The sequence below is a fragment of the Synchiropus splendidus genome, chromosome 2 (genome assembly GCF_027744825.2).
Source record: "Synchiropus splendidus isolate RoL2022-P1 chromosome 2, RoL_Sspl_1.0, whole genome shotgun sequence".
NCBI lineage: Eukaryota > Metazoa > Chordata > Actinopteri > Syngnathiformes > Callionymidae > Synchiropus > Synchiropus splendidus.
In genome coordinates this window covers 12,249,222-12,275,341 of record NC_071335.1, presented here as the reverse complement: position 1 = coordinate 12,275,341, position 26,120 = coordinate 12,249,222, and the positions used below count along the sequence as shown (strand labels likewise).

General features: G+C 43.9%; 3 protein-coding genes across 4 annotated transcripts; all 3 read left to right on the top strand.

Annotated features, from left to right (window-relative positions):
• The first annotated feature begins 650 nt into the window (after positions 1 to 650).
• LOC128754134 (sphingosine 1-phosphate receptor 1-like) lies at positions 651 to 4,319 on the top strand. Its single transcript, XM_053856534.1, has 2 exons — positions 651 to 737; positions 1,611 to 4,319. The coding sequence occupies exon 2, from the start codon at positions 1,778 to 1,780 to the stop codon at positions 2,993 to 2,995; it is 1,218 nt and encodes a 405-aa protein (XP_053712509.1). The 5' UTR covers positions 651 to 737; positions 1,611 to 1,777; the 3' UTR covers positions 2,996 to 4,319.
• Positions 4,320 to 6,776: 2,457 nt separating this feature from the next.
• On the top strand, positions 6,777 to 16,622 carry keap1b (kelch-like ECH-associated protein 1b). The gene is made up of 7 exons (XM_053857633.1): positions 6,777 to 6,901; positions 9,799 to 10,618; positions 10,858 to 11,103; positions 11,207 to 11,883; positions 13,462 to 13,667; positions 14,364 to 14,540; positions 14,617 to 16,622. The coding sequence occupies exons 2-7, from the start codon at positions 10,313 to 10,315 to the stop codon at positions 14,856 to 14,858; spliced, it is 1,854 nt and encodes a 617-aa protein (XP_053713608.1). The 5' UTR covers positions 6,777 to 6,901; positions 9,799 to 10,312; the 3' UTR covers positions 14,859 to 16,622.
• A 1,544-nt stretch (positions 16,623 to 18,166) lies between these two features.
• On the top strand, positions 18,167 to 24,571 carry si:zfos-323e3.4 (volume-regulated anion channel subunit LRRC8C). 2 transcript variants are annotated; one of them, XM_053856555.1, is made up of 3 exons: positions 18,167 to 18,240; positions 18,579 to 18,772; positions 21,691 to 24,571. In XM_053856555.1, exons 2-3 carry the CDS (start codon positions 18,632 to 18,634, stop codon positions 23,980 to 23,982), a joined length of 2,433 nt encoding a protein of 810 aa, XP_053712530.1. In that variant the 5' UTR covers positions 18,167 to 18,240; positions 18,579 to 18,631; the 3' UTR covers positions 23,983 to 24,571. The 2 variants fall into 2 exon arrangements, with proteins under 2 accessions (XP_053712530.1, XP_053712531.1); XM_053856556.1 differs by having other exon boundaries at positions 18,189 to 18,240; positions 18,605 to 18,772.
• The last annotated feature ends 1,549 nt before the right edge of the window (positions 24,572 to 26,120 follow it).

The window sequence follows — 26,120 nt, the reverse complement described above, 5'->3', positions numbered from 1 at the left end:
ATATTATTCTAAAGCACTTTCCTAGTTGGTGGGATCCCGACTGACCATGGCAAAAAGTTGATTCTGATTCTGATTCTGTTCTGCAAGGAACCAATGAGAGCTCCTCCATAGACTTCCATTAGACCTGCAATCCTGACAAAACTTCGACGTCAAAGAAAAAATCCTGTTTTTGCCTGAGTTGGTACTTCACACTCCTTTTTCATTGGAAATATTTAAAAGACTGAACTCCTTCCAGAAGTGCTCTGACAAGAACCAGGCGGAGAGATGACATCTCTAGTTTAACCTTGCCACAGCCAAGGTTGGAATTCCCTGGTGGGACTGTCGACTCTGTGAACCAGTCACAGATAACCAATGGATGCTAGATAACAGCATAGATGTTATCAATATGATGCACTTGATCATCAATCTCTGTTTGTTTGTTGGCTCAGCCAAGAGATTTTCGCAGGTCTGTGAGGGACAAGCAGCCAAGTTCTGTCAGGCACCAAGAGCTGTTGTAAACACTCTGCCAGGAGAAATCATTTCATCTGTCGTTACTTGTCCGCTGATGCTTGTTTGACTGCGGAGAGAGAAAGGGGAGGGTGGGAGGGCTCGGGGTGAGACCCACCCCCTCCTTGCACTGCATGTCCCAGCTTCTTAGTTTACTCGCTCCAGCTTGTCAGAGTGCACAAGTGATGTTCCGCACTGGATTCTAGTGCCTGAGATGGTTTGGATGGAATCAGCACCACAGCCTCTTCAAGGTAAGGTTTTTGAGTTTAAACCAGAATGGAGTTATGGCCATGTGTTTAGTTCCACTGAGGACAAAACTGAAGCCTGAAAGTAGATTATCAAATGTTGCCATGAGTGTTTGCGATTTGTTTTGAATAATAATAATAATAATAGCAAAATAACTCCTTATCTGTAACAATGAGGCTCGATGGAAGGAATATGTGTGGTGATTTTACTCACTAACTTTGAATTCTGCTTTATATATTTCATACACAGTACTTCTATCTTTCGCTTTAACCCCTAGTAAACAGAAATATATAAGACGAGACCTTTGAGTCCTCTTGTAGTCAGAAGCATGACAGCACATGTGAGTTACATGGAAAGTTCAATCTCAAAGCAATGACACAGATTCTCTTTACCATCTTTATCGTCTGTCTGCACTAACCTGTGGCATCAATTTCGATTGCTCACATGGGCGTGAATAAACGTGCAAATGTGCAGAGCGTTTGTTAAACGGTAACACATGACGGGAGAAGTGCAAGAGGAGAATCAAGACTCTCAGGAATGTAACCCTAATCACCCTCATAGTTTAGATTGTACGATTTCTGGAGTCCAAATAATGACCATATGTTCAGAGTTTGTCATGAAGACTAATGTTTAAATTGAATTTGCATGCATGGAACACTTCAAACAGACTTCACTTAGGGAGTGTAGGGGAATGTGGAAATGCCTTGACTAAATTGAGTGCATATGTTTTGCTGCATTGATGTATTTAAATTTCTATCAGTTTTTGAACATAGAATGGAACATAGAATTTATGAGCTATACAAAATGGGTGTCACAGTTATCCCTAGGTGAAATAAACATGAACAATGTTGTAGTAACATTTTCATGTGTTCTTGCAGCACTTGGATGAAGTGATGGTGGAATGTAAGGCGCCCTCTTCTGGTGGAAAAAGTTGTGTGCTGAAGATTACACAGCCAAAGTCAAAGAGCCCAAATATGCTTCCCCCGGACACACAGCTGAAACAGATGTGACATCATATAGCTGACTGAGAGGAGCGACATCAGACATGGAATCTTCAACTGCTCATGTGGACGTCCTCCAGACCACAACACTGATGCCCAGTGTTCCGTCCTCGCACAGCTATCTGCAGTTCTTCTGGGAATACCAGGACAATTCTGTTATCGTGGAGCACTACAACTATACGGGCAAACTGCAGGGCGACCGCTACCGAGATGGACTCAAGCCTGAGGGAATCGCATTCCTGGTGGTGTGCATCCTGATCGTTCTGGAGAATGCCGTGGTCCTTCTTGCGATCTGGAGCAACAAAAAGTTCCATGTGCCCATGTATTACCTCCTGGGGAACCTGACTCTTTCTGACCTGCTGGCCGGGATCACCTATATGGCAAACATTATCATGTCTGGACCTAATACTTTGAAACTGACTCCGCTGTTGTGGTTTCTAAGGGAGGGAGGGGTTTTCATCACCCTGGCAGCTTCCATCATCAGCCTCCTGGCCATCGCCATTGAGCGACATGTAACTATGGTTACCATGAGGCCGTACCACGGAGCAAAGCGTGGTCGGATGTTGGCATTGATCGGTGCGAGCTGGGCCCTCTCGGGGTTCCTGGGCGTCTTGCCTATACTGGGTTGGAACTGCATCTACAGACTGGACCAGTGTTCCACGGTTCTACCACTTTACTCCAAGAGCTACATCCTGTGCTGTGTGACCGTATTCAGTGCTGTGCTTCTCGCCATCGTCGTCTTGTACGTGAGAGTGTTCCGCATCGTCCGCGCAAACACTCAACGCCAGCGTCTGGTCCTGTCAAGCAGCATGAGGAAAGGCTTGGGGAGGAAGTCCCAGAAATACATCGCCCTCCTCAAGACAGTCACCATTGTGTTGGGAGTCTTCATTGCCTGTTGGCTGCCCCTCTTTTTCCTGCTCCTGCTTGACTTTTTCTGCCCCACCCGTGGCTGCCGCCTACTCTTCAAGGCAGACTACTTCCTCGGCGTGGCCATGGTCAACTCTCTCCTCAACCCCATCATCTACACCCTCACCAGTAAGGACATGAGGCGGGCCATTCTCAGACTGCTCTGCCAGCCCTGCCTGATGACCAGGGACGGTCAGGTGAAGAAGCTCGGGATGCCTTTTCTGGAGTGTAGCTTCAGTAAAACTGAGATGGCCTCCCAGAAGCTAGAAGGAGGGCTGGAGACAACCGTGTCCACTGGGAATGTGACCGCTGTATCTCCCATTAAAGCCCTCTATCCCAAAATTTTCAAATCATAGGAAACACTTGGCTCGCGTCAACCATCTTGTTTAAACTGCTCAGGCGAATATGAGTCTATTGAAATAACAACTGGCATGTTGAATGTCATGTGTTCATTGTGGACAACAACAAAACATATTTGGATATAATCTGTGGTACGCGTGGTATCTGGGTCAATGACCTTTTGCAGTAAAACCTCGAATCCCAGCGAGGGCTGACTGATCTGCACCCCCAGATTTGTAACGCAGTATAGCAATGAAAAGGTGTCTTGTGTGTGTTGCCATGTGATGCACGAAATGTGAATTTTCTTTTTAAACTAAAACAAAATACGCACTATTAGTAGTATATGTAGCTGTTTTGAGACTGAATCATAGCAAGTGAGATGCCCCATCGTTGCCATAGCAACACAACTGGTCAAGCCAGTGGCCACTGCAAAAAACTTTGCTAGCTGTTTGAGCTGTTATCGCTCAATAGCGCCATCTACATCTGACCTTTCAAGCCGTGAACTTGTAAGAATGCTTGTTAGCTGGTGTCCTTCAATGTAAGGCAGAACACATGAAGACACAAAATAGTGTCCATTATTTTAATATGCCCAATTTGGCTCCTTCATTTAAAACTACATTAACAAACTAGTAATCATTACTGATTTGCACTGACGTATAATAAAGTGGAGCTTTCGTCTAAATGTTTTTGATTCTTGTGTTTCCATGTTGCCACCGTGCCATAAACATGAAACACAGTTAGGATATAGACTTGTTGCTCTGTGCCATAATAGCCTCATTTCGCTGGTTCGAAAGAGAAGGTGGAATTCAAGTCTGTGTTTTCTTAAATTGTATCGACTCTCTACAAAGAGGCGACGGCAGTAAACTTTCCGGTCGCGGAAGACAACATGGGTAAGCTGTGGGTGGGAAGTAGGCGGCCAAGTTCCCCTTCTCCAAAAGTCCCCAGTCAAAATTAGACATTGTTGGGTGAAGCGTCTGGCTTTCTTTAAATGTCAGTATGTTAATAGCAGGAATATAAACTGATCCAGTATGACTGCATGCAGATGTTGCTAACTTTGCAAAATTGAGTCTCAATGAAAAAAGACATGCCGTGAGTTTTTGTTTTTTTTTTCGTTTACAGTTGGCAAGAGTACAATTACTTTTGAAAATCATCTACATTTGGGAAGTAAACTTCCTTTCACTATCAATAACATCTGTTTTTGTTATGAATGAGTGACTGTAACGCTCAAATGTTTAGAGTAGAATTGAGCCGGTTGTTTTACTGTAAATTATACATGGTATGTGTTTTAGTATTTCTGAAGGTTTTTTGATACATCTGTAACATAAGTCATGTGATTTTGTAATAAAGCACAATTAATAAACTTCATTTTTGTTTTCATTGAGCTCTGACATTGTTTATACATGCATTTTTTTCTGAGTCTCAGAGCCATCTTATTCAGAAGAAGCAGCAGAGGAAGCCAGTGTCCCTGTCAAACATCTGGTAATGACGTTGACCTTCATACAGTGCTGCCTTACATGCTCTACATGCTGTGACTCAAACATCTCACAATACACCCACTATTCAAAACTGCAGTCAAGTGATTTTTGCATTCATGTCAGCACTGTCCACACATGGCTGAGTTGGAGGAGCGTGTGACACGGATGACTGGACTGGTGATCTATGACTTGTAACTGTAACTAGACTTGAAACTCTTAAGTCCAACTGTTGGGCTTTAGAGACAACAAGATAAGGGGAAGCAAAATATTGAGACACTTTGTAGCCATATTTGTTAAACCAAAGCATTGATAATGTCACTCAACTTAGAGATGGACAAAAAGTTGTTTTCCAAAACGCAATGAAGTGAGCATATATGAATGAATGAGCATTATGAATTAAATTTAAAATATAGTTAATATTATGCAAAAATATTAATGATCTGGATATACATGCTGAATTATTGTTGGTTTTAATGTGCATAGATTTAGTTCATATTCAAAATATATACAGAACAAATTATGCAATACCATGATTAATTTCATTCTAAGAGTAACATTTTACACCACAAACACCTTTAAAACAAGTAAAACAAGAAGAAGGAAGCGACACTCAAGCCTTTCAGGCCAAGTATCTTCATAGATACACGTTTCTGCTAACTAATATATCCGTTTTCTGCCAGCGTTTCTCACCTTACCTATATTTTTGTATCTTTCTTTTTCATCGGTGATATATCTGTCAGACATGATCCACTCTGAGTCACCAGTCATGACAGATCTCATCATGCTCATTTTGACAGGTCACCTGGCAGGCAAAAAAAAAAGATCCAAGGCAGGTAAAATTCTACTACTACTATTGGTCTACTATAGGTCAGCACAGGAGCCATAAAAGAACATGAAATACGGTGGGCCCAGGGCCAAAAAACAGCTTTTATTAAATGATACTTTTATGCAATATATATTACATGTTATGTATTAGGTGTGTTGTGTTTTTCCCATGAATACGAGGTTTTACTAAATAGAGATATCAAGTATCATTTGTGATCTGGGTCATTGAGGGGTGATGGTGGGTCCCAAAGCCAGACACATTGAGAACCACTGATGTAGAGTGTTCAATCTCATCTCTTTTTTCAAAATTGCCATGCTTGCATTGAATCATTTTCTCAAGTGCTCCTTTCTTGAATCATCATTTTGTACACTGTCGAAAATTGTGCATTATTTTAGAGCACCACTTCATTTCAGGAGATCATTGGATGATGTTTCCCATTAAATAGAGCATATGGAAATAGCTTTATATTCCGTGCATCGATTTATTGTTCATTACATTGCTGTGATGTTCGCTCAAATATTACAAGGCCATCTTATTTTCATTTAACCCCCATAGACCCAGAGAACTTTGTCCAATTGTAACCACATGGCTGCGGGATACCTTTAATATAAACCACAGATGTTGCTCCAGATGTTGCCGTCATTTCTGCCGACAGAAGTTAACAAGAATTATCCCCATCCGGCAGCTGACTTCCTTCGGCAATATGCATTTTTCATCACAAGCCAGGTGGGTTGTCTAAAACGACCAGAGCGATGTTTGTTTTATCATGACACTGAAGAATGGCATCTCACATGGAGTGGCCGAGTGCTGACTCACAAAAGCACTGAGCACGAAACGCCAGAAATGCCAGAAGTGATAAAAGCTAGTAGTATTTTATTTGTTGTATTTGTCCTATATTCTAGTTTGGTCGTTTTGTTTGTTTGATTGCATTTATTTTTCACTACTAACAGAATAGAAAAAAATCAACATCTACTATACACTAAAAATGTTTTAATCTAATGTTGTTTGTTTTCAAATAAACGTCATTTCTGATGCAGTGTTGCGTGTGGTATTGTGAGTGTGTGTTTCATAGACAATCTTGAGTCGAAAATAAACATTCACAGCCGTGTGGGAGCTTGTCTAGGGAGGAGCGCTTCGTCTGTGTAGCTTGAGCAGCATCTGGTGGTGGTGGACTGAAACTGCTACTCAATACAGAAGTTAAATACAAAAACGTAATACAAATGAAATACTTTCATTTACCCTCATCCTGCTATGTTTGTTTTTGTTTGTTTAACTACGTAGCGTCACACTTGCCGTTTGTTATTAGTCTTACAATAGAAACCATACACAAAGTTAGGGGTACAAAGTTTTTCCTATGTTATGTTATGGTGAAAATAACGCTTCGAGGCTTGCATGCGTCGCTTGACAAACGTTGCTTTAAAATAAGAGCCCGGGGTATCAGGACCAATTGACTGTCATTGTAATCCAACGCGCCCGAGACGGGTCCGTTTTGTTGGGCTTTTATTGTGAAGGCTGTAGTAGGCCGGCACAATGCTTAGTCATGGTGAGTTATTGCTCTCCCTCCGCCTTCGTCTGTGGCGCACTGCACGACGAACCCGGGAGAAGGAATCCATCTCGATGAGGTCAGTTACACTTATATCCAGCGTTTACGGCTGGTGTATCGCACATGCCTTGCACCAGTAATGTTTCAAACGTGTCGGTGAATGAATAGCTTGAAGCGTCCTCGGGGTTCTTTGTTAGCAGGTTTGTGGTTTGGTGGCTAGCGTCAGTTATTTACTCTCCAAAGTCCGAACATTAATAGCTGGTCTGTTCAGAACACCGAACATCAGCGCCGGTTCAAGTGTGCGTGTGTGTAAACTGTGGCACTGTTTACGTCTAATGCAGGGTCCTGCGTGAATGGACTGCAAATGGAGATAGACGTCAGTGAGCCGTGTGTCCACGATGTGTGTGAAATGTGCACAGACTTGGTGGACAGTCAACAGGCTTATGTAAGACCTCGACTCTTCTGGGTCATGTTTTGGTACATCCAGTTCCACCGATTCCAAGAGCTGAGCATGAGTCACAGGCGACCGTGCCGCCGAAGTCACTCGACATTCCTGGTTTACTTGTGCCCATGGACGCGGTTCCGATGTACTCCAGCTGGTCTGTGGTCGTCACCTGGGCTTCCTGTGGTCCCCCATGTACTTCCTCAGTTAGAGAACGGACTGATGCTTGTCTACAGTGTCCAGCCGCTGGGACTAACTTATCGAACTAGTCGAACGCTGTGAACACCTCACTGCTCCAATCACTATATTCGGTTCCAGTTCGATAGTAATCATCCTCTGTCATCTGTCTTTGCTCGGCCACAAAACCCACGTTTTAAGTCATTGAAGTCTCAATTGCAAGGCAAATTACAGGTGCAACAATTGGAGCAAATGAACTTATGTAACTTCTCAGCTCCAGTGTAAACAGTAGGTCATATGTTAACTATGGTGTCAATGTTTTACAACACTAATTCTGCTTAATTTAACCTAATATTTGTTGCACTGTCCCACTTTTTTTATCTCACTGTTATGGGTGTGGAATGGCGTTCACTTGATTCCATGGCTTTACAACATCAGCTTTGTAGTGCAGCACACTATTGTGAAGCAGTTTGAAATGTCCTTGACATAACACCGACTGTCATTTGTGCTTCCACTCTTTCACCCTCTTTCTCCCCTCTATTAAAACGAAGGGGGTAAAATACAATTTTGTTTCGCTGGACTGTTGGATATGCTTTCATGTAGAGCCATATAACAATTATTTCTTCATTTGTGTTTGTAAAAGTAATTGTTGATAGTCCCTTGTGATATTTAACTGGCATTTCTTCGGAATTATCCATGAGTCATGTCTCCAGCTGGTTAAACGTTAGTCAAGGAAGTTATTAATAACCCCCGATGTGTCACTGTTGACAAAATTTCCCTGCATAAGCTTGTAGTTCCTCTTTATTAGTCGAATAAAAGGAACCAGCCGCAGTTCGCACCTGCTAGCTGCATCCTCTTATCACCTGTGGAGCTAATCATTACTGTCTGTGTGCGTTGTGCATGAGCTCTGTTATGTAACGCATTCAGCTGTGACCGGAACAAGAACCCCAGAGAAATTATTAACTATTTTCTTTCTAGGGCAACATGTATAAGAAAGTTTAGATGTTGTGTCTGTCAGCATAAAAATCTCCAGCACACTGGAATCACAAACTTGGTACCAATTTTAAGTCAGAATTTAATTTTTAACTTTATTTTGACTTAAAGTTACAAATATTTGAGGCTTTTTTTTTAACCCACGTTTACAGCTCTTTTAAGTCTATATACATGGTAATACTAATGGATAACGCAGGGAATTTGTGTGACTGTAAAACTAATAATTGTTTGCATCAGTTTAAACTATGTTCTGCCCGACCTTTTAGTTTCGTACTGAGTAACTGAGTAATTGACACTCGAATAAAAACTTCTAACCGGATATAGGCTAATCCTAATTCCACCCAGCTAGAGGCTCTTCAGCAGCATTCATGGGAGCTGTTAAATAAAATCCACAAAATTTCAACTATGAATAAATGCCTTCAAACTTTAATAATAATAATAATAATTCACAATTTTACTTTTGACAAAGTCTTGGCACCAAAAAGGAGCAAAATGTTTGCTAAATACATTATATATTGAGAACATCTAGATAAGACTGTACTTTATTTTATTTATTTATTTATTTATTTATTTTTCGTCTTCAACATACATGCTAGCATGCAATAACTTTATATCTTTGTGAAAGGCAGACATTTGTGGCATTCTTTGCTGTAGTTGGACCCATAAAGTGTGTAATTAAAATCAGAATTTGGCCTTCCGTCGCTGTCAGGGAGTTGGTGGTCTAACTGCAACTAGCCATGTGAAGGATTTCTTTCTCTTGTTAAACATTCACTGGTTAAGCAATGCAGTGATGCAAGTTTCCTTTTTACAGCCAATGGTGTCGTTTTCTGCTGTCAAAAATGACTTCCAGGTTTTTCTTTTGCTTGATCCCAGTACCTCATGAGACTTCCTGATCAGCTATGCTTAACTCCAAGCCAAAAGGCACTTGTTTCTCAACTAACAAACATTTTGCAAAACAGCATGACTCATCTTTTTATTGTCTGGCTGAACTGTTTGTAGGGCTTCAATCTGAGCAGTACTCATCTACATTACAACACTGGCGTCGTTGTGTTTGGTCAGTAGACAAGTCACGTTATTTCCCATAATTTTGTGGTTTTGCATATTCTATCTGGGGAGAATAATGTTAGGACATAAAAAATTGCACACTCATGATGAATCGCAGGTCGTGACCTCCTGAAAAGCGCCAGGGAGAGCAGCCTCTAGATAAGACTGTGGTAATTACCCTCTGCTGTGTCAGACAGTGTGAAGCGCTACATCCGATGTTTGTCTGATCATAGTTTATTACTGCGGCATGACTTCTTCTAATGAAACTTGTGGAACCGATCAAATACTTACATCTCTCTGTATCTGTCTCCCCCTCACAGTTCAAGTCATCTGTTGGAAGAGCAGCCTCCCTGTGAACACAGCATAGCAAACAAATTCCTGAACTGCCAGCACACCGGCTTCAGAGAAAGTCACCAAACCCTCAGCCCCCCTCGGCTCCTTCCCCACATTCTCTACACAGTTATGCTGAGCATGTCAATGTAGTCCACACTTGTTTATTTACTTGAACTGCAGTCTTGTTTAAAAACAAGGATACAAGTGCATTTCTATTTATTTATTTATTTCGCTGTTTTATATTATTTATAGATTTAGTAGATTTAAAAAGTTTTCTCTCTCATGGCCCTGTTTTTCTTGGACAACTGGAGTTATTATAGCCAGTCATGTAGCTGCTGAGCCAACTGTGACGGAAAGTCACACCCAAGTGTGTCGCCATGTCCAGATGAGTGTGATGCCTGGACATAAGAACTGACTCGAGAGAGAAACTCTTCATACCCGATTGAAACTTCAATAGAATGCCCAGTAACGTTCCTGACTGTTAAGGAGAAAAGATAGGAAATGACAGAGTGCCTGACAGAATGCAAAGCGCTGGTGACTCCGTCCACACACAACGGCCACCGTGTCTTCAGCTACACGCTGGAGAGCCACACCGCCGCCGCATTCGCCATCATGAACGAGCTGCGTCTGGAGCGTCAGCTCTGCGATGTCATACTGCGGGTCCGCTACCAGGATCTGGAGGCTGTGGACTTTGTGGCCCACAAGGTGGTACTGGCGTCTTCCTCCCCAGTCTTCAGGGCCATGTTCACCAATGGCCTCAAAGAGTGTGAAATGGAGCTGGTGCCTATCGAGGGAATCCACCCCAAGGTGAGATGAAGGCCATACTTCAAATTTCTGATTAATTTGCAACTTCCTTCTTTCATTGTTCTGTATTTTATTTCTCAATTATGAACACATGTTGAGCTCTGCAATGTTTTATGTTATCATGATGTGCTTGCAATTATTTCTTCCTTTTTTTTTTTTTTTTTTTTCTTACATGCTGTCTCATGTTCCTCACACGTCTCAATCGAAACTTGCCTCTGGTTTTCAATTCCTCCCTCCTCCAGGTGATGGACAGACTCATAGAGTTTGCCTACACAGCCAGCATATCTGTCGGGGAGAAGTGCGTGATCCACGTCATGAACGGTGCTGTCATGTACCAGATCGACAGCGTTGTGAAGGCCTGCTGTGACTTTCTGGTTCAGCAGCTTGACCCAAGTAACGCCATCGGCATCGCTAACTTTGCTGAGCAGATCGGTTGCACAGAACTCCATCAGAAGGCCCGTGAATATATTTATTTGAACTTCAGCCAGGTAAGTTATCCAGCAATAAAACCTTGCATGTCGGCTCAGTATTTCTTGTGACTTCTGTAAGTGCTGATACAACAGCCTAATCTCCGTCTGTACTGTCTCTCAGGTGGCCACTCAGGAAGAGTTCTTTAACTTGTCTCACTGTCAACTGGTGACCCTCATTAGTCGCGATGAGCTCAACGTTCGCTGTGAGTCGGAAGTTTTCCAGGCGTGCGTGGAGTGGGTGCGTTACGACCAGGAGAACAGAAGGCCTTATGTCCAGGCTTTGCTCCAGGCCGTCCGCTGTCATTCCTTGACCCCCAACTTCCTCCAGGCTCAGCTGCAGTCCTTGGACTGGGACCCCCAGTGTAAAGACTACCTAGCGCAGATCTTCCAGGACCTCACGCTCCACAAACCCACCAAAGTCAATTTTTGTCGAACTCCAAAGGTGCCACAGCTCATTTACACCGCAGGGGGTTATTTCCGCCAGTCTCTCAGCTACCTCGAGGCCTATAACCCCTGTTCAGGATCCTGGCTGAGGCTGGCGGACCTTCAGGTACCCCGAAGTGGCCTTGCTGCCTGTGTCATCAGTGGCCTGTTCTATGCCGTTGGTGGACGGAACAATGCTCCGGACGGTAACATGGACTCTAACTCACTGGACTGCTACAATCCCATGAACAACTGCTGGCTTCCTTGTGCGCCCATGAGTGTCCCCCGAAATAGAATCGGTGTGGGTGTCATTGACGGCATGATTTATGCCGTTGGTGGGTCACATGGCTGTATCCATCACAATAGCGTGGAACGGTGAGTAAACAATGCACCTGCTCTTGCCAAGCTCATGAGACATCTTTCGCACGTGGCCTTTATGTGGGAATTTGTTTTAACCAAAGGAGACGGTCTTTTCATCATGTAGAGAAGTGAGGCATCTATGTAGTTAACATTGTTTCCGTCGCACAAATGAAGAACCATTTTGACTTCAAATGTTCATGTTGCTTTCTCAAAAAGGCTCTTAAACTTCCCACAAATGCCCACGGGAGGCATATTTTATTTGACAAAGTTCCTGCCGCAGTCGATAGTTATTTGTTAGTCCACTGGTTATATAAATAACCAAAATGCTGTCAAAGTCTACCGGAAGATTTGATGATGTTGCAATATTCCCAAGAATGAGCTAGAGAAGGAGGATACTTAGTTGTTACGAGATGAAAATATGCAGAGCTCCAACTCTGGTGGCCCGGAGGACGGTGATGTCACCGGAGCGTCCCAGGCAGCAGCATTGAGGATGGAGTCCATCTCGATGAAGACCCATTTTAAGTTTAGTACTGGTTAAATGACTGAGACGGTTCTGTCTCTCACTTCAGTGTCTGCCCGTGGTGACAGGCACAACGTAAGAGATTACTTTTACACAGAGTGTGTTGTCCATGCGCGCACACACAGAATACATGTTAACTGAGCTTGAACAGCTTGAATCAAGCAATACATCTCTGATCTGATGCAGTTTATGCCACAACTTGCTCTAATCAGGAGGTGGACGGGTTCCTAGATGCCCCGGAGGCAGAGTTATTTTTTTTGTGACGTAATGAAAACACCTCTTGTGGCTGCACGTTTGCCGAGATTTCAGACTACGGAAAACTTTATAAAGAAACATCTTCACCTGCCTCATGGAGAGGAGGACTTCAATATTTAAAACATGTGAATGAGTGAGGGAAGTTGGGTTTAGACTTCAGTTGCTCTTTAAGAAATGGCTGAATTAAAAAAATATATATAACTTGGTTCAGAACGGCAACATTGAAGCAGAAGATCAAGGGTTAGAAGAGAGTAGTGTGCTCCAGGAGCGGCATCAACAGAGATCTACAGCCAAGGAAGCCTGCAGGCGCTGAATGATCTGGAGTTTAAACCTGCTGCAGGAGAAATACACAAGGAGTAGAGAAAAGTGCCATGAGAAAACAACGAAAGATTTGACATCCTGGAATCTGTGCTGTGAAAAAAACGCATGTGAATCTATGAGTTTCCTGGAAAGGCTGACTAAGTACAGTGTATATAGATTTGTGACTGAAATAACCACATGCACGACATGCCATGAAGGCAGGCTTTTAGCTAGGAGGGCGTCTGCAAGGTTGTAAGTTGGCCAGCAGATTATGTTGGTATATGGTGGCATCAGGCAGCCAAGCTGCTGTTGAGAATTGAGCATTCATTTTTGCATTTTTTGCAGACGCCCACCTTGCTAAAAGCCTGCATGAAGGGCACTCAGCTGGCACCAGAGGACTAAGTGTATCGACGTCGAATCAAAAAAGAGCCTCAAGTGAAGGCTTTCTTGATGACCCTGTTTACTAGAGAAAATGCAGGGGGAAAAAAATCTTCATTTTTGTCATCTCTGTTCAACAGCTACGACCCAGAAAGGGACGAATGGCAGCTGGTTGCCCCCATGTTGACTCGACGCATCGGTGTTGGCGTTGCAGTCATCAACCGGCTGCTTTACGCTGTGGGCGGGTTCGACGGTGCCAATCGGCTCAGCTCCTGTGAATGCTACAACCCAGAGAGGGACGAGTGGAGAACCATGTCCTCCATGAACACCGTTCGCTCAGGAGCAGGTGAGGCGCTGTCAGGATGAGCAGAGGAGGATTCCCGTCAGTGGTGGATTGTGCGGATTAAAACCTGTTCACCGAGTGGCGGGAATCAGGGTTGGACTGGTTTAGCTGGATGCACCTTTACGTAGCGCTCCTCACACTAAAGCAGTATTAATAACTAAGTAAAATGTGGTGCTGTTAATACCTCAGTCATTATTTTGAAATTTCATTCATCTGGTCATTTCTGCTTCCCTTGTTCCTTTGTCTTAAATCCACTAACTTCAAAAATAAATTGACATGATTAATTCATGGGTGCTCGGTGCTCAGTATTCTGGAAGTCACTGCCTCAAAAGAGAGAATACACTTCACCAAGTGTCTCGATCAGGGCACACCAACACAACCACGTCTGTAGCCGAGGTGAACTGGTAACCTTCATGACATAGGGTGACCACGATCACCAACTGAACCATGCTGCTAATGTAGTCATTTCTCTGACTCATGGCAGCAGTGTAATGTACATTTTGAGTCATACTGCTCCAATAACCCCCTCCGTCTCCCTACTCTGCACTCTGAAACTCAATGTTCCCTGGTGACTTTGTTTTAAAGGCAAAACTCCCAGGGCTCATCTGATTTTAAATGTCATTGATCGATGTTGGTTGTGAAGAAAAGTCAGTGTGCTTCCAACTGGATGAGACTGAGTGAGTGAATGTTCTCTTGCAGGTGTGTGTGCTCTGGGGAATTTCATCTTCGTCATGGGCGGCTACGACGGCACCAACCAGCTGAACACAGTGGAGCGGTATAATGTGGAGACTGATTCCTGGGTCTTTGCTGCCTCCATGAGGCACCGACGCAGTGCGCTGGGGGTCACCGCGCTGCACGGCCGCATTTATGTGCTAGGTGAGTGCAGCTGTCTGTGTGAGGACCTGTAAGTGCAGTTAAGCAACAGTTTGATTTTTTTTTCTGGATTCCTCAGGAGGTTATGATGGGAACACTTTTTTGGACAGCGTGGAGTGTTACGACCCTGAAAAGGACACGTGGTCGGAGGTCACGCACATGATGTCCGGGCGGAGCGGCGTCGGCGTGGCCGTAACTATGGAGCCCTGCCAGAAAGACCTGCCTCATTCTCAGAAAACAGAGAGGAGCGAGTCATCCAATCCACACTCTGCCAGTCCTGGGTTTGGAGGCCAGCAGAATCTGAACCACAACGGACAGTAACCGCTGGGTGATCCTGGCCACATGGATCTTAGAGGCCACATGCTGATCAAAACATTACACCCTTTATTGTAGCAGAGATTTGACCATTTGTGATCCATCAATGAATCATGTTTGATTTCACTATATTCACATGCTGTTCTCTATATTTTTGTCCAAAACTGAGAGCTTAGCTATTTAGTTGCAGTATCCCTGTCTAGCTCAAAAAATTAATGTGACTTTTTTGTGTAACAAACCCCTCGTTGTCAATGGAAAAACAAAAGTGTGATAATTAATTAGAAACTTTTAAACATTTTAACTTATTTATATACAAATTTTTGTCATGACAATATTACTAAATATGATAGAACCTAATATTGTATATTTTTTTAAACATTAAAATAACACTGAAGTCATTCAAATATGTGCATGATGCTCATTCAATTTACAGAAAGTGGGTTTGTTACACAAATAAGTGAAGATGCTGGAGGGTAACAACAATGTTCATCACATAGTGTCATCTTCTGTTCAAGCATATCAGTTGTGCAACAACACTGCATGAGCACATAGAGCTGTGTTTCTGCATGATGCGTGTGTTGTTGTACTGCATCAATTCATTGCGTGCGCGACTACCATGTCCAGTAAACATGGCAGGAGCACTGGTCATGCCGCATTAGCATGCTGTCCAGCATTAGCAGTACATGCAGCGTTAAGGCCTTGTGCAGCTGAAATGCATCAGGATTAATTGGCTCATTGTGCAGCATTAGCACTGAGTTAGCTAGCTTAGCACTAAGTGATAAATTAGCCCGATGCTAAGTTAGCTGCGAATTAAGTTGTAGCGTTCTGTGCTAAACTAGCAGTGTTAGCCAAACGTGTAGCGTCTGCGCGTCTTTTATTTCCTTCACCACCCTGTTAGCAAACAGTGCAAAGTTAGCATTGGATCTTGTGGTTAGTTTGAACTTTCATTTGCTACTGTATATAGCTTCACGTGCGAGTCTCAGAAGGCAAATTGACATTTTAATAGATTTCCTGCGCTCACTTGGGGCTGTTTGCACATGTTGACTATGTGTCTTGTCTGTCACACAGAAGCCGCTTCTTTTGTTGCAAATGCTGTTCACAACACATTTTGCTTCTCTGTGGACTTGATATCATCTTCTGAAAGATTTTTGAATAACTTTTTAATCCAGTGTTTGTGATCAACAGACAGACACTCGTGGTGGCATATTCTGTCAACTGCCACATCAGTCTGGATGTAGCAGCAGTGGGTGGGGCTTCTTTGTCGCCTCACACACCTGTCGGACGTCTTGCTGCGTTCTGTTCATAATTTCCAAAGTTGAAACTGTTACCTTTTAACGGGACCTTGGTTTCATTCACAACATGATGGCAGGAGAGTTTTCTCCACAAGCAAGGTTTTGATGAAACTCGTCTGGTTTCGTCGTATTTATTGCCGGCGTTGGACCAATGGCCGACGAGACGCAGAACAAATCCAGACCTCAAATAACAGAAGCTACCCGGTTTGTGCATTGGTGTTCCAACAAGCGTATGCTGATGCCAAACAGTGCTTAAAGACGTGTATTTGTAACAGCAAATTAAGCTGCAAATGTTTATAGTTGACATTTTGTACATGAATATTCAAATACATCTTGTACAGATTTGAAGAGTCCACCATGTTTTTGGTTTGACCCGGGGGCTGGGTTGAGTTTTGGTTTTAATATTGCATGACCTAGAGATGATTGACGCAATTATTTGTTTGCCCCGCCCCCACCAGAACCTCGTGACCATTGTGAAATAAAAAGTCAATGAAATATGTTGGTCTTTGTGGATTGATGTTGCACTTGCCGCTGCTCCGTCATGTGACTGAAACTTTTGTTAGTCATGGCCAAACATCATTGAAACAAAGTTATTGATTAATTTGCGCAATGCTACGACGTTCGATCGTACCATTCTGACGACTACTGGGTCACACTCGATCCTTGCATTTGGGCGCCCCCTGCTGGCCTAAAACCATTCGAGACATCATTGCACTGACGTGAACTTGGGGAGAGGAATGTGATGATTTAAAGAAGGCTGTCTGTATCATCAGATAATGGCTAATACAATCAGTACTTATCACGATTTATAGTCTGGTTGTGTAGCTTTGGACTATTCACCTTTATGTTTTGGAGCTATACATTGTTCGTATAGTGACACTGTAACAATCCATTCTTTCTGTGGATGAGCTCAGTCATCAGCACTTGTCACTTACCATTCAGAGGAACCGGATCAGCCTGCTGTATTGAACCAAAACCTCAGTATATAGTGCAGCTTTATCTGGTTCGAGAGGATGAACACAGCTTGATGTTTGAGATCTGGTTTTCTGGCTTGGGTCTTGAATACATGCCTGAAATTTGTTAGGCTTCATGCCTCAATGTTACACTGCAAGTATTCTCAAGTCGCTCCACCATGACCTCCGTCACCTCTCTGCTGCCTTCCATTCACACAAGCAAGCAACACCTAACAGAGTCAAGGAAGGAACTTGGTCGCTCACAGAAGGTGCACAGCTCCTCTGCACCAGGAAAACCCTCTGTGACAAGCTGAAGAAGATGGATGGGTTGTTTTCAGGTCTGATGCAAATAAAAATGTCAACATTGCCCCTCTTGCAGATTCAACTGTGCAAGCACGCTGATCTTTTTAAAGTGCATCAAAGGTCATGTGTAGCTCAGACATACACAGTAGGTAAACACAAGATTGTTTCATCTGAAATGGATGTAATGATGCTCCAGTCTTGGGGAAGTGATTTAGCTTTCCAATTCTTAAGCACTGACCTCAACATTCAGGATCTCAGTGTCGCCGATAACTTTATTTAAAGCGTCACGACTCGCAGAGTGCACAAATAACTTCAGTCACATGTTTAAAGTAAATACCTGGTGATGGTGATTCTGGCTCTGCAGGTCACAACGTCATCACCTCTTCGTCGTGTTTGACTTCACCCCGCAAACATTAAGTCACTATTGTAGACAATGACCAAGTCCGAAACGCTTACGAGTCACAACTGCACAAAACACTCACTCAAAATGCTAAACTTTAATGAAACTTTTTATGAAGATTGACTATATATATATATATATATATATATATATATATATATATATATATATATATATATATATATATATATATATATATAGTCAATCTTAAAATCTTCAATCTTAAAAAAATCTTCATATATATATACACACACACACACTCTCTCGCACACAGAGAGAGGGAGAGGTTAAAAGGTTCAAAATGGTTCACTGTGAGTTTAGTTTGAAAGGCTGTCCCCGGATATAAAGTGTTGCTCGGTAACTTGACACCGGTGAGTATTGCCGATGACGAAAGCGTTTCGAACTCCCATCAGACTCCCGTGGATCTGCTGCAGACGCAGGTAACTTAAATCGCGCTACACTTTCTTGTCCTGTCTTGTTACACCATTATTGATGGCACTGAGTGTATAAATGTTTTTTAAAAATGTCGGTATTTGACACCTGGCCTGGCCATGGCAGCTACCTGAGCGCTTCTTTACAACCTGTTGAGCCTGAATGTCATCGTTGTCATTTTACCTTTGGAGTTAGTTTCAGTTATTGTTCTAAAATTTCACCAAAATATTACGCAGGCTGGTAAAAACAGTGAAGCCTCCTGTGTGAAAGGGAGAGACTCCCCTGCTGCTGTGTTGTCGTCAAACGAGTTAGTCCACTTTCAGAGCTTGTCTTCTGCTTCTCCCAGGAATGACCTTCAGCCATCTCTCCTAGCTTTTCCTGTGTGGAGCAGCAGCCAGCATGATCCCAGTGGGGGAGTTCAGAAACCTGGGCTCCGAACTTAACGCCAAGTATCGGGTCCTGAAACCATGGTGGGATGTTTTCTCGGAGTACCTGTGCCTGGCCATGCTCATGATAGGAGTGTTTGGATGCACCCTGCAGGTACGGAACCCTCCGTCATGATAAATGCTGCCCTGTGGTGGACGGGCTTCCTGTGACATGATTATTACCCCTCTGGCCACAGGAGCTTGACTTTGAATCCGCACTTCCTGCTCAGTCTGGTTCACTAATAAGAGTTTCTCGTGCAAATACAGGAGGATGTGAGTTGATGGCCGCGCTGTGATGGCATGTGTCTCTGTGAGAAAAGTGTAGGTGTCACTAGGACAGAGAACAAAGGGAGTCTGATCCGCCCAGACTTCAGGCCCTACAGGTTTCTGCCACAGTGAGGGAACTACTGCAACACTGGGAGATAACCGCCACTCTGCAGGTTCCATGTGAATAAATACACTTCTTTCACATGTGGAGCACATCACTGCGACTGAGTCTGCGTGTGTTCAAGTTCAGATCAGTGATCGGTTCAGAAGAAGGGAACAGTTTTGAGTTTTCTCAACTGTTTCCTCTCACGAGTTGCTCTTGTTTTCCAGTCTGGACAGGTGGTCCTTCTCCCTCTTGAACTGATGGGTCGGCACAAACATTGTGCTTTATTGATATGTCTTCTTCAGCGCATCAACATTTTAGATTGAGTCTAATAAAACATGCCATTGGAAATCTGGGAATTTTTAAATGTTTGCATTTTCAGAAATATAGATAGTTAAAGTTTACAAAATGGCGACCTCATTGTCCAAAACACATTCATCTTCATCTTTTAAGACAATAGTTGGGTATTAAAAAGTCGCTCCATGTCGTCGCTGGCGTTATTTATTTATGCAGCGTGGTGTCATCAATCCCATAATCCATTGTAGGTTGCATGGACAAGCTTCTGTGACATCAGAACTGATGATGTTCCTGAAGGAATAAGTGACACTGGGCTTCTTGTGTGGGCGCCATGTTTCTTACTGTGAAAAGTTCAGGTTCAGGTTCAAGGGATTGGATTTTAGCGGTGTTCTGCTGTTCCACATCAGGAGGGGTGAGAAGGTTTCCTCATTCCCTTGTGCAGCTTCTTACTGCAGTGACAGCGAGAAGATGTGTTGTCATTTAAGATTGTGTAGGTTGGAAGTTATGACTTGGTGGAGATTTGACGATTCCGGAATGCAGCAGAGCAAATGTCTCAGGTGGCGACACAGTGCTCCGTCTCCCCTGCAGCAAATCTTTCTTTTTGTTACACACTAATAACATCATGAAAGTTGATGTATTGGTTGATTGTATCCTGTGTTTCTATTGCGTAATGTGAGTCATGACATGAGTCAAATGAGTGTCAGAGTTACTGACAGCTCTGGGGTCTGATGTCCGACTGGCCCCTGGCACCGGGGACTGAGGGGTCTGGTGGTTATCGTCACAACTCATTGTCATTTTCTTCCATCTGCAGCCATGTTGAAATCACATAGTGAAGTGTGTACACTTTGAAGTATTCGTAGTAGTATCATTTGTCTATAAAATTATTATAGGTACACTTTGTATCCTTGTGAACATTGAAAAAAAAGACAGTAATATTGAGCAACTTCCAATAAATAAGAACTTGATTAACATTGTTTGTAACAGAAAAGACTTCAAAATTTGTCGTAAAAAACATTTCATTTTTCCATTGTCAGTGACCACAGCACACACTGTATTTTTTGGTTGTTTTTCCTGAGGTAGGTTTGTGTGGGCGCCGTAACAATTCTGCTCTCAAGGATGAGCCCCACTCTTAGTTTTGGTGGTTCGGTTTTTGGTGACGCTGGGCTTTCAGCGCTGGTGTCCTCATATCAAGTGATTCCCACTGGCATGTCCATCTGAGATCAGTTGTGTGGTCTTTGATAACTTTCATAGTTGACACTGTTTTTATTTTTGATAAGGAGGCGTAAACAAGGATTGGGTCGCAGTGTTTTTTTCTTTATGATTGGCCTAATTTGAGCCAATAATGGAAAGTCCTTTCAGGAGGAGTCAGCTATTAGCTGTTGGCTCGGTGCTGTGCAGAGAGATAGAACACATGAAAAGTATTAAATAATTTGAAATTCTTTCTCCAAAAATGTGTCTAGAGAACAAAATGGCAAAATGACAAAATCTACAACTCAAGTCGATTGAAACTCATTCCAATATTCATGTTTCAAACCAGAAATGTTCCAGGAATTCTTGTGTAAAGAAAGAAAACTCACCTTGTTTGGGGAGAAAGTGTCAAAACCTGCTCAAAACAGGCAGAAAAATGGCAACTTTCCAGCAGTCCTACCCAACCTTGTCTTGAGTTTCTTGCAGCAGGCACATGTGACCTCAGGTAAAACTTGACAATTCAAGTCTATAAAAAATGAATGCATCCTCATACACTCTGCATACACTCATACTAATTTAGTAATACGTTAAAAAAATAATATTATAACATTTACTTGTTTGCATAGAATTAAATTTTGGGTTAACAGTCTATTTATTTGTATTTGAAGCTCTTTTTAAATCCACTAAAGAGTCAACCACTTACCGACCAGTGACAGTTGCCTTCAAATGCCCTGTCGTGTCACCAAGTCACACACAGTGCCAGTCTTGAGTCACAGGTTGGTTAATGAGTTCTTAGCTAGAGGCGTCCCAGCAAGCAGTCCGGGGAGGAAAGGCTGCCCATCTGCAATGAAATTCAAGTATAGTAATATATGCTGTTTTATATGACATCATAAGCATTTCAGTGATTTGGTGGTTTTTACAACGTACTATAAAAGTGCTTCCTTTTTTGTTAGATGAACATCACATTGAGTTATGGTTCCATTGTCACCTGGCTGGCCTGCATTGCACAAAACAGAAGTGGCTGAATGCATTTATGGACAGTAGCACTGGAGCCAGCTGGAGTGAAGAATGCTAGCTACCGCCACCAGCATTGTGTGCCCTGCTGTAGCCAGCGTCCCGTGAGTTAGAGATCCCTGATTCAACTTAAACTCTGATTCTCTTTCTTGTTTCCGCCCCAGCTGACTCAAGACAAGATCGCTTGCCTGCCCAGTCCCTTCACCAGCCCGACCCCAGACGCCATTGACTGCAGCTACATCCGAAATTACGGGGAGAATGAGTCCCAGGGTCACCCCTCCACTCCAGTCATCAAGGAGGTGTTTGGCCGTAAGAACAATCTGGACATCCACCAGTACGTCTTTGTCAACCACTACTGCTACGAGCGTTTCGTGCACTGGTACGCCAAGTACTTCCCGTACCTGGTAGTGATCCACACCATGATCTTCATGATAACCAGCAGCTTTTGGTTCAAGTTCCCTGGGACGTCATCGAAAATAGACATCTTTGTGACCATCCTTGGGAAATGCTTTGACTCGCCCTGGACCACGCGGGCCTTGAGCGAGGTGTCGGAGGAAAGAGGGGAGGAGAAACTGGGAAGCTGGAGGAGAAAGACCATGAGTAAAGAATCTCCAGACCCACAGGGTGAGGGGGAGGAGGCGGTCGGTCTTCTTCGTTCCTCCTCAGTGAAGTCCAATCCAGAGAAGGCGGTGCCGGAGCCTCAGTCAGCCCTTACTGTGCTGGACAAAAAGGAAGGGGAACAGGCCAAAGCCCTTTTTGAAAAAGTGAAGAAGCTGAGAACTCACATTGAAGAAGGAGACATCTTGTATCTCATGTACGTTCTTCAAACGTGCATTAAGGTCTTCAAGTTCATTCTGATCGTCATCTACACGGCGGCGCTCGTTCTCAACATTCAGATCGTGATTCGCTGCCTGGTTCCCCCAGAACTCACAGGTTTCGACATCTACTGCTGCAACCACAACAAAGCCCACCTCTTCTCCAAGCTGGCCTACTGCTACATCTGCTTTGTGGGCGTGTTTGGAATCCTGTGCATCTACACCCTCTACTGGCTCTTCCATCGACCTCTGAAGGTTTACTCCTTTGAGCATGTGCGGCTAGAGACAGGCATCAATGACATCCCCGATGTGAAGAATGACTTTGCCTTCCTCCTGCACCTCGTGGATCAATACGATGCCCTTTATTCCAAAAGATTTGCTGTGTTCCTCTCCGAGGTCAGCGAGAGTCGCCTCCACCAGCTCAACCTCAACCATGAATGGACAGCGAAAAAGCTGCGCGCTCGTCTGGCCAAGAACGCCAACAACAACTTGGAGCTGCACCTGCTGATGCTTCCCGGTCTTCCTGACACCGTCTACGACATCACGGAGATGCAGTCGCTGAAACTTGAGCAGGTTAAAAGCGTCACCATATCACCAAGTGTGGTCAAGCTGGATGCTCTGCAGGAGCTGTCACTCATCTACTGCCCCGCCAGGCTCCAGCTGTCAGCCCTCAATCACCTCAAGGAGAACCTCAGAGTGCTCCGTCTGTCGTTCCAAACTCCAGAGGAGATCCCTGCATGGATGTACAGCCTGAACCGGCTGGAGGAGCTGCACCTCAACGGCCCTTTAGTCAACGACGTGTCCCGAAATCCTGCGCTTGAGTCTTTTCGCCAGCTGTCAACGCTGCGGATCCTGGTGATCCGCTCCAACCTGACCAAGATCCCGACCAGTGTTGCGGACGTAGCCTATCAGCTGCAACGTTTAACCATCTACAATGAAGGGGTGAAGCTCCAGGCTTCCAGCAGCCTGAAGAAGCTGACGAACCTGGCCTCCTTGGAACTAGTGGCCTGCGAATTGGAGCGGATCCCCAGTGCAGTTTTTAGCCTGAACAACCTTCAGGAGTTGGACCTGAAAGAAAACAAACTGACGACCGTGGAGGAGATCCTGAGCCTGCAGCACTGCGAGCGGCTGACGACTCTCCGTCTCTGGTACAACAAAATCTCCTACATCCCGGATCACATCAGTAAGCTGCACACCCTGGAGGTCCTGGACATCAGCTGGAACAAGCTACGAAAGCTCCCGGCCAGACTGTTCTACTGCACCAAACTCAGACACCTCGACGTCTCTCACAACCAGCTCACCAGTCTTCCCCCGGAGGTGGGCATCCTGCAGAGTCTTCAGTTCTTCTCTGCGGCTTTCAACTCCTTGGAGGTTCTTCCAGACGAGCTGTTCTCGTGTAAAAGGCTCAAGTCGCTGGCTCTAGGGAACAATCGCTTGGTAGGTCTCAGTTCCAGAGTGGCTAACCTGGCGCAGCTCTCTCATTTGGAACTGAAGGGGAACCGACTGGACTCTTTACCGAAGGAGCTCGGCGACTGCCCCCTGTTGAGCCAGAGTGGACTCATCGTGGAGGATAGCTTGTTGGATCAGCTCCCTCCAGATGTTCGCAGCAGTCTAAGGAAAGCACCAGGCAACAGCTCCTGACTCATCTCAAGCTAGTTGTGAGTTTCGTATTGACCGTCTGTACTTTTTTTTTTTATTACTCTGATTGTCCGGACTGTTATCCACGATCATTACGGTTTACTGCAGACAGATGAGTCCCCCCTCAGGTGATGGCCTCGGGCGACCTGTCGGGCCGGTCAGTGTCAAGTCAGCTTCTTGGCAAAATGGTGAGTCGGTCAAAAGGGACTTGTAGCTGCAAACAATTCGCTGCCACTTGGTTTTACACTAGCTTAGTTTGTGGCACACTACAGTGGCACATCCTAAACGTTTTACACTGGTGCCCATGGAAGTGCCTTGATCAATCACCATTAACATCTTCCCGTCCTTGCTAGTTTTGTAGCATTGACGAAGGTGATTTGAGACCCCTGCTGCTGCCTTAACGTCCGCCCTAACACAGGCGTCGCCTGCTACCAAACTACATTTTACTGCACAAGGTGATGACCACTGTCTGTTTGCAGCTGTATAAAGATTATGATGTGTTTATGTTTTTGGACAGAGGATTTTGTGATAACTTCATCATGGCTGCAGCGGTTCAGTCATGTTCTTGTTTGAAGGACAAAACTATTAAACTTTTACGATGTAAGAACGCTGATTTTTTTTTATTGATCTGGGCAGTTTCATTTTCCCATCGTTGACAATGTTCCCATGCAAAGGTTAGAGCTGACATATTCCCAGGCCACGCCCTGTGGGTCAGCCCGTTTGTGGAGTAACAGAGGACAGGTGCTGCTGATGTTTGGGAAAATCGACCTAAATATTGGAATCTATGACGCTTCCCACGCAACTCTGCTGTTTAAATTACCACGCTTCAGTTAAATTCAAGATTATGGATCAATGTGTTTGCAAAGTCAGTGGGCATGAACATTCCTGTCCCGTCCACGTTGGTTAAAACTGTCAGAATAAGATTAGGTTCAATATTCACCTTCATGCAGGTGTGGTTTTCTGAGATTAAATCCACTTCCTGGAGGTCTGTGGAGACAAGATGGCCATTCTACTAAAGGATTTTTGTTGGCGATAACATATGCAGAAAAGGGTTTGAGGTGTTGTGAACATCATTGAATGAAGATTATTTCTAAAGTAGCTTATCAACTTCATTCTAGCTCATTTTTGCCTTGTGGTACTGCATAAGTCTCCAGGCGCTTCATCCGTCTCTGTCACAACAGAGACAGCTGAGAAAACAGAACTCAGCCCGACTCAGATCCTCGAATAGGAGAGAAATTTAAGCAATCTGTTCAATTTATAGCTTAGTGACGCCTCGATCCAAACTGTTAGCTTCTTCGTGAACTGGTCTTGGAAACAAAGAAACAAACCTGACTAATCATTTATTGGTGTTATGGAACAGTTGCTTTAATATGTGTGCACATATGTGAAGCACCGAGCAGCGTGGCAACGACGACAACACGACTGTTGACGTGTCCTCCACACTGAAGCGCGCACCAAGGAATGACCCAATGACATAGCTGTTGGCACGTGAAGCCTTGCAACCAGTCACACCGCATGACTAGTTCAGGAACTGGATAGCAGCCTATACGCTGGACGTTGACTAAGACAGAAGAGCGTCTTCACCGCTGCATCTCTGGAGCACTGAACACTCACACAACGCACATATAATAGTGAGTGAGGAGGCAGCAGTGCTTATGTTCTCTTTATTACTGAAGAAGATGTTTTTACAATTTAAAACTGTTGTTTAAAAAGAAACTGTAGAGGAAATAAATAAGACAGAAGCACATAAAAAAGGGAAAGAAATGTTCATCCACCTGCAGGATGGTGCAGGAGTGATGACTTCATTTGGTATTTACGTTTACTCTTTTGATGCTACATTTCTGCTGAGTAAAGCATTTACTTTGTTGCTGACTTGACTTGTCCAAATACTGATTCATGTTTCAAGCTTGCTTCAACACAGTGCTTATTTAGGTTTACGTTGCTTGTGTCTGCTGCAAACATCACACAAGTTCCTAGATGCAGTGGGACAGGGAGGTGTTGAGTATTTAATTATTTGGTCACCATCCTTCTTAACCGATCGGCCACTTGACCCATTCTGTTTGCCAGAAAAAAACAGGCTTTTATTTTGACAAATGTCCGTCTGAAGTCCAAATACCATTAGCTTCACACAAACCTGCAAC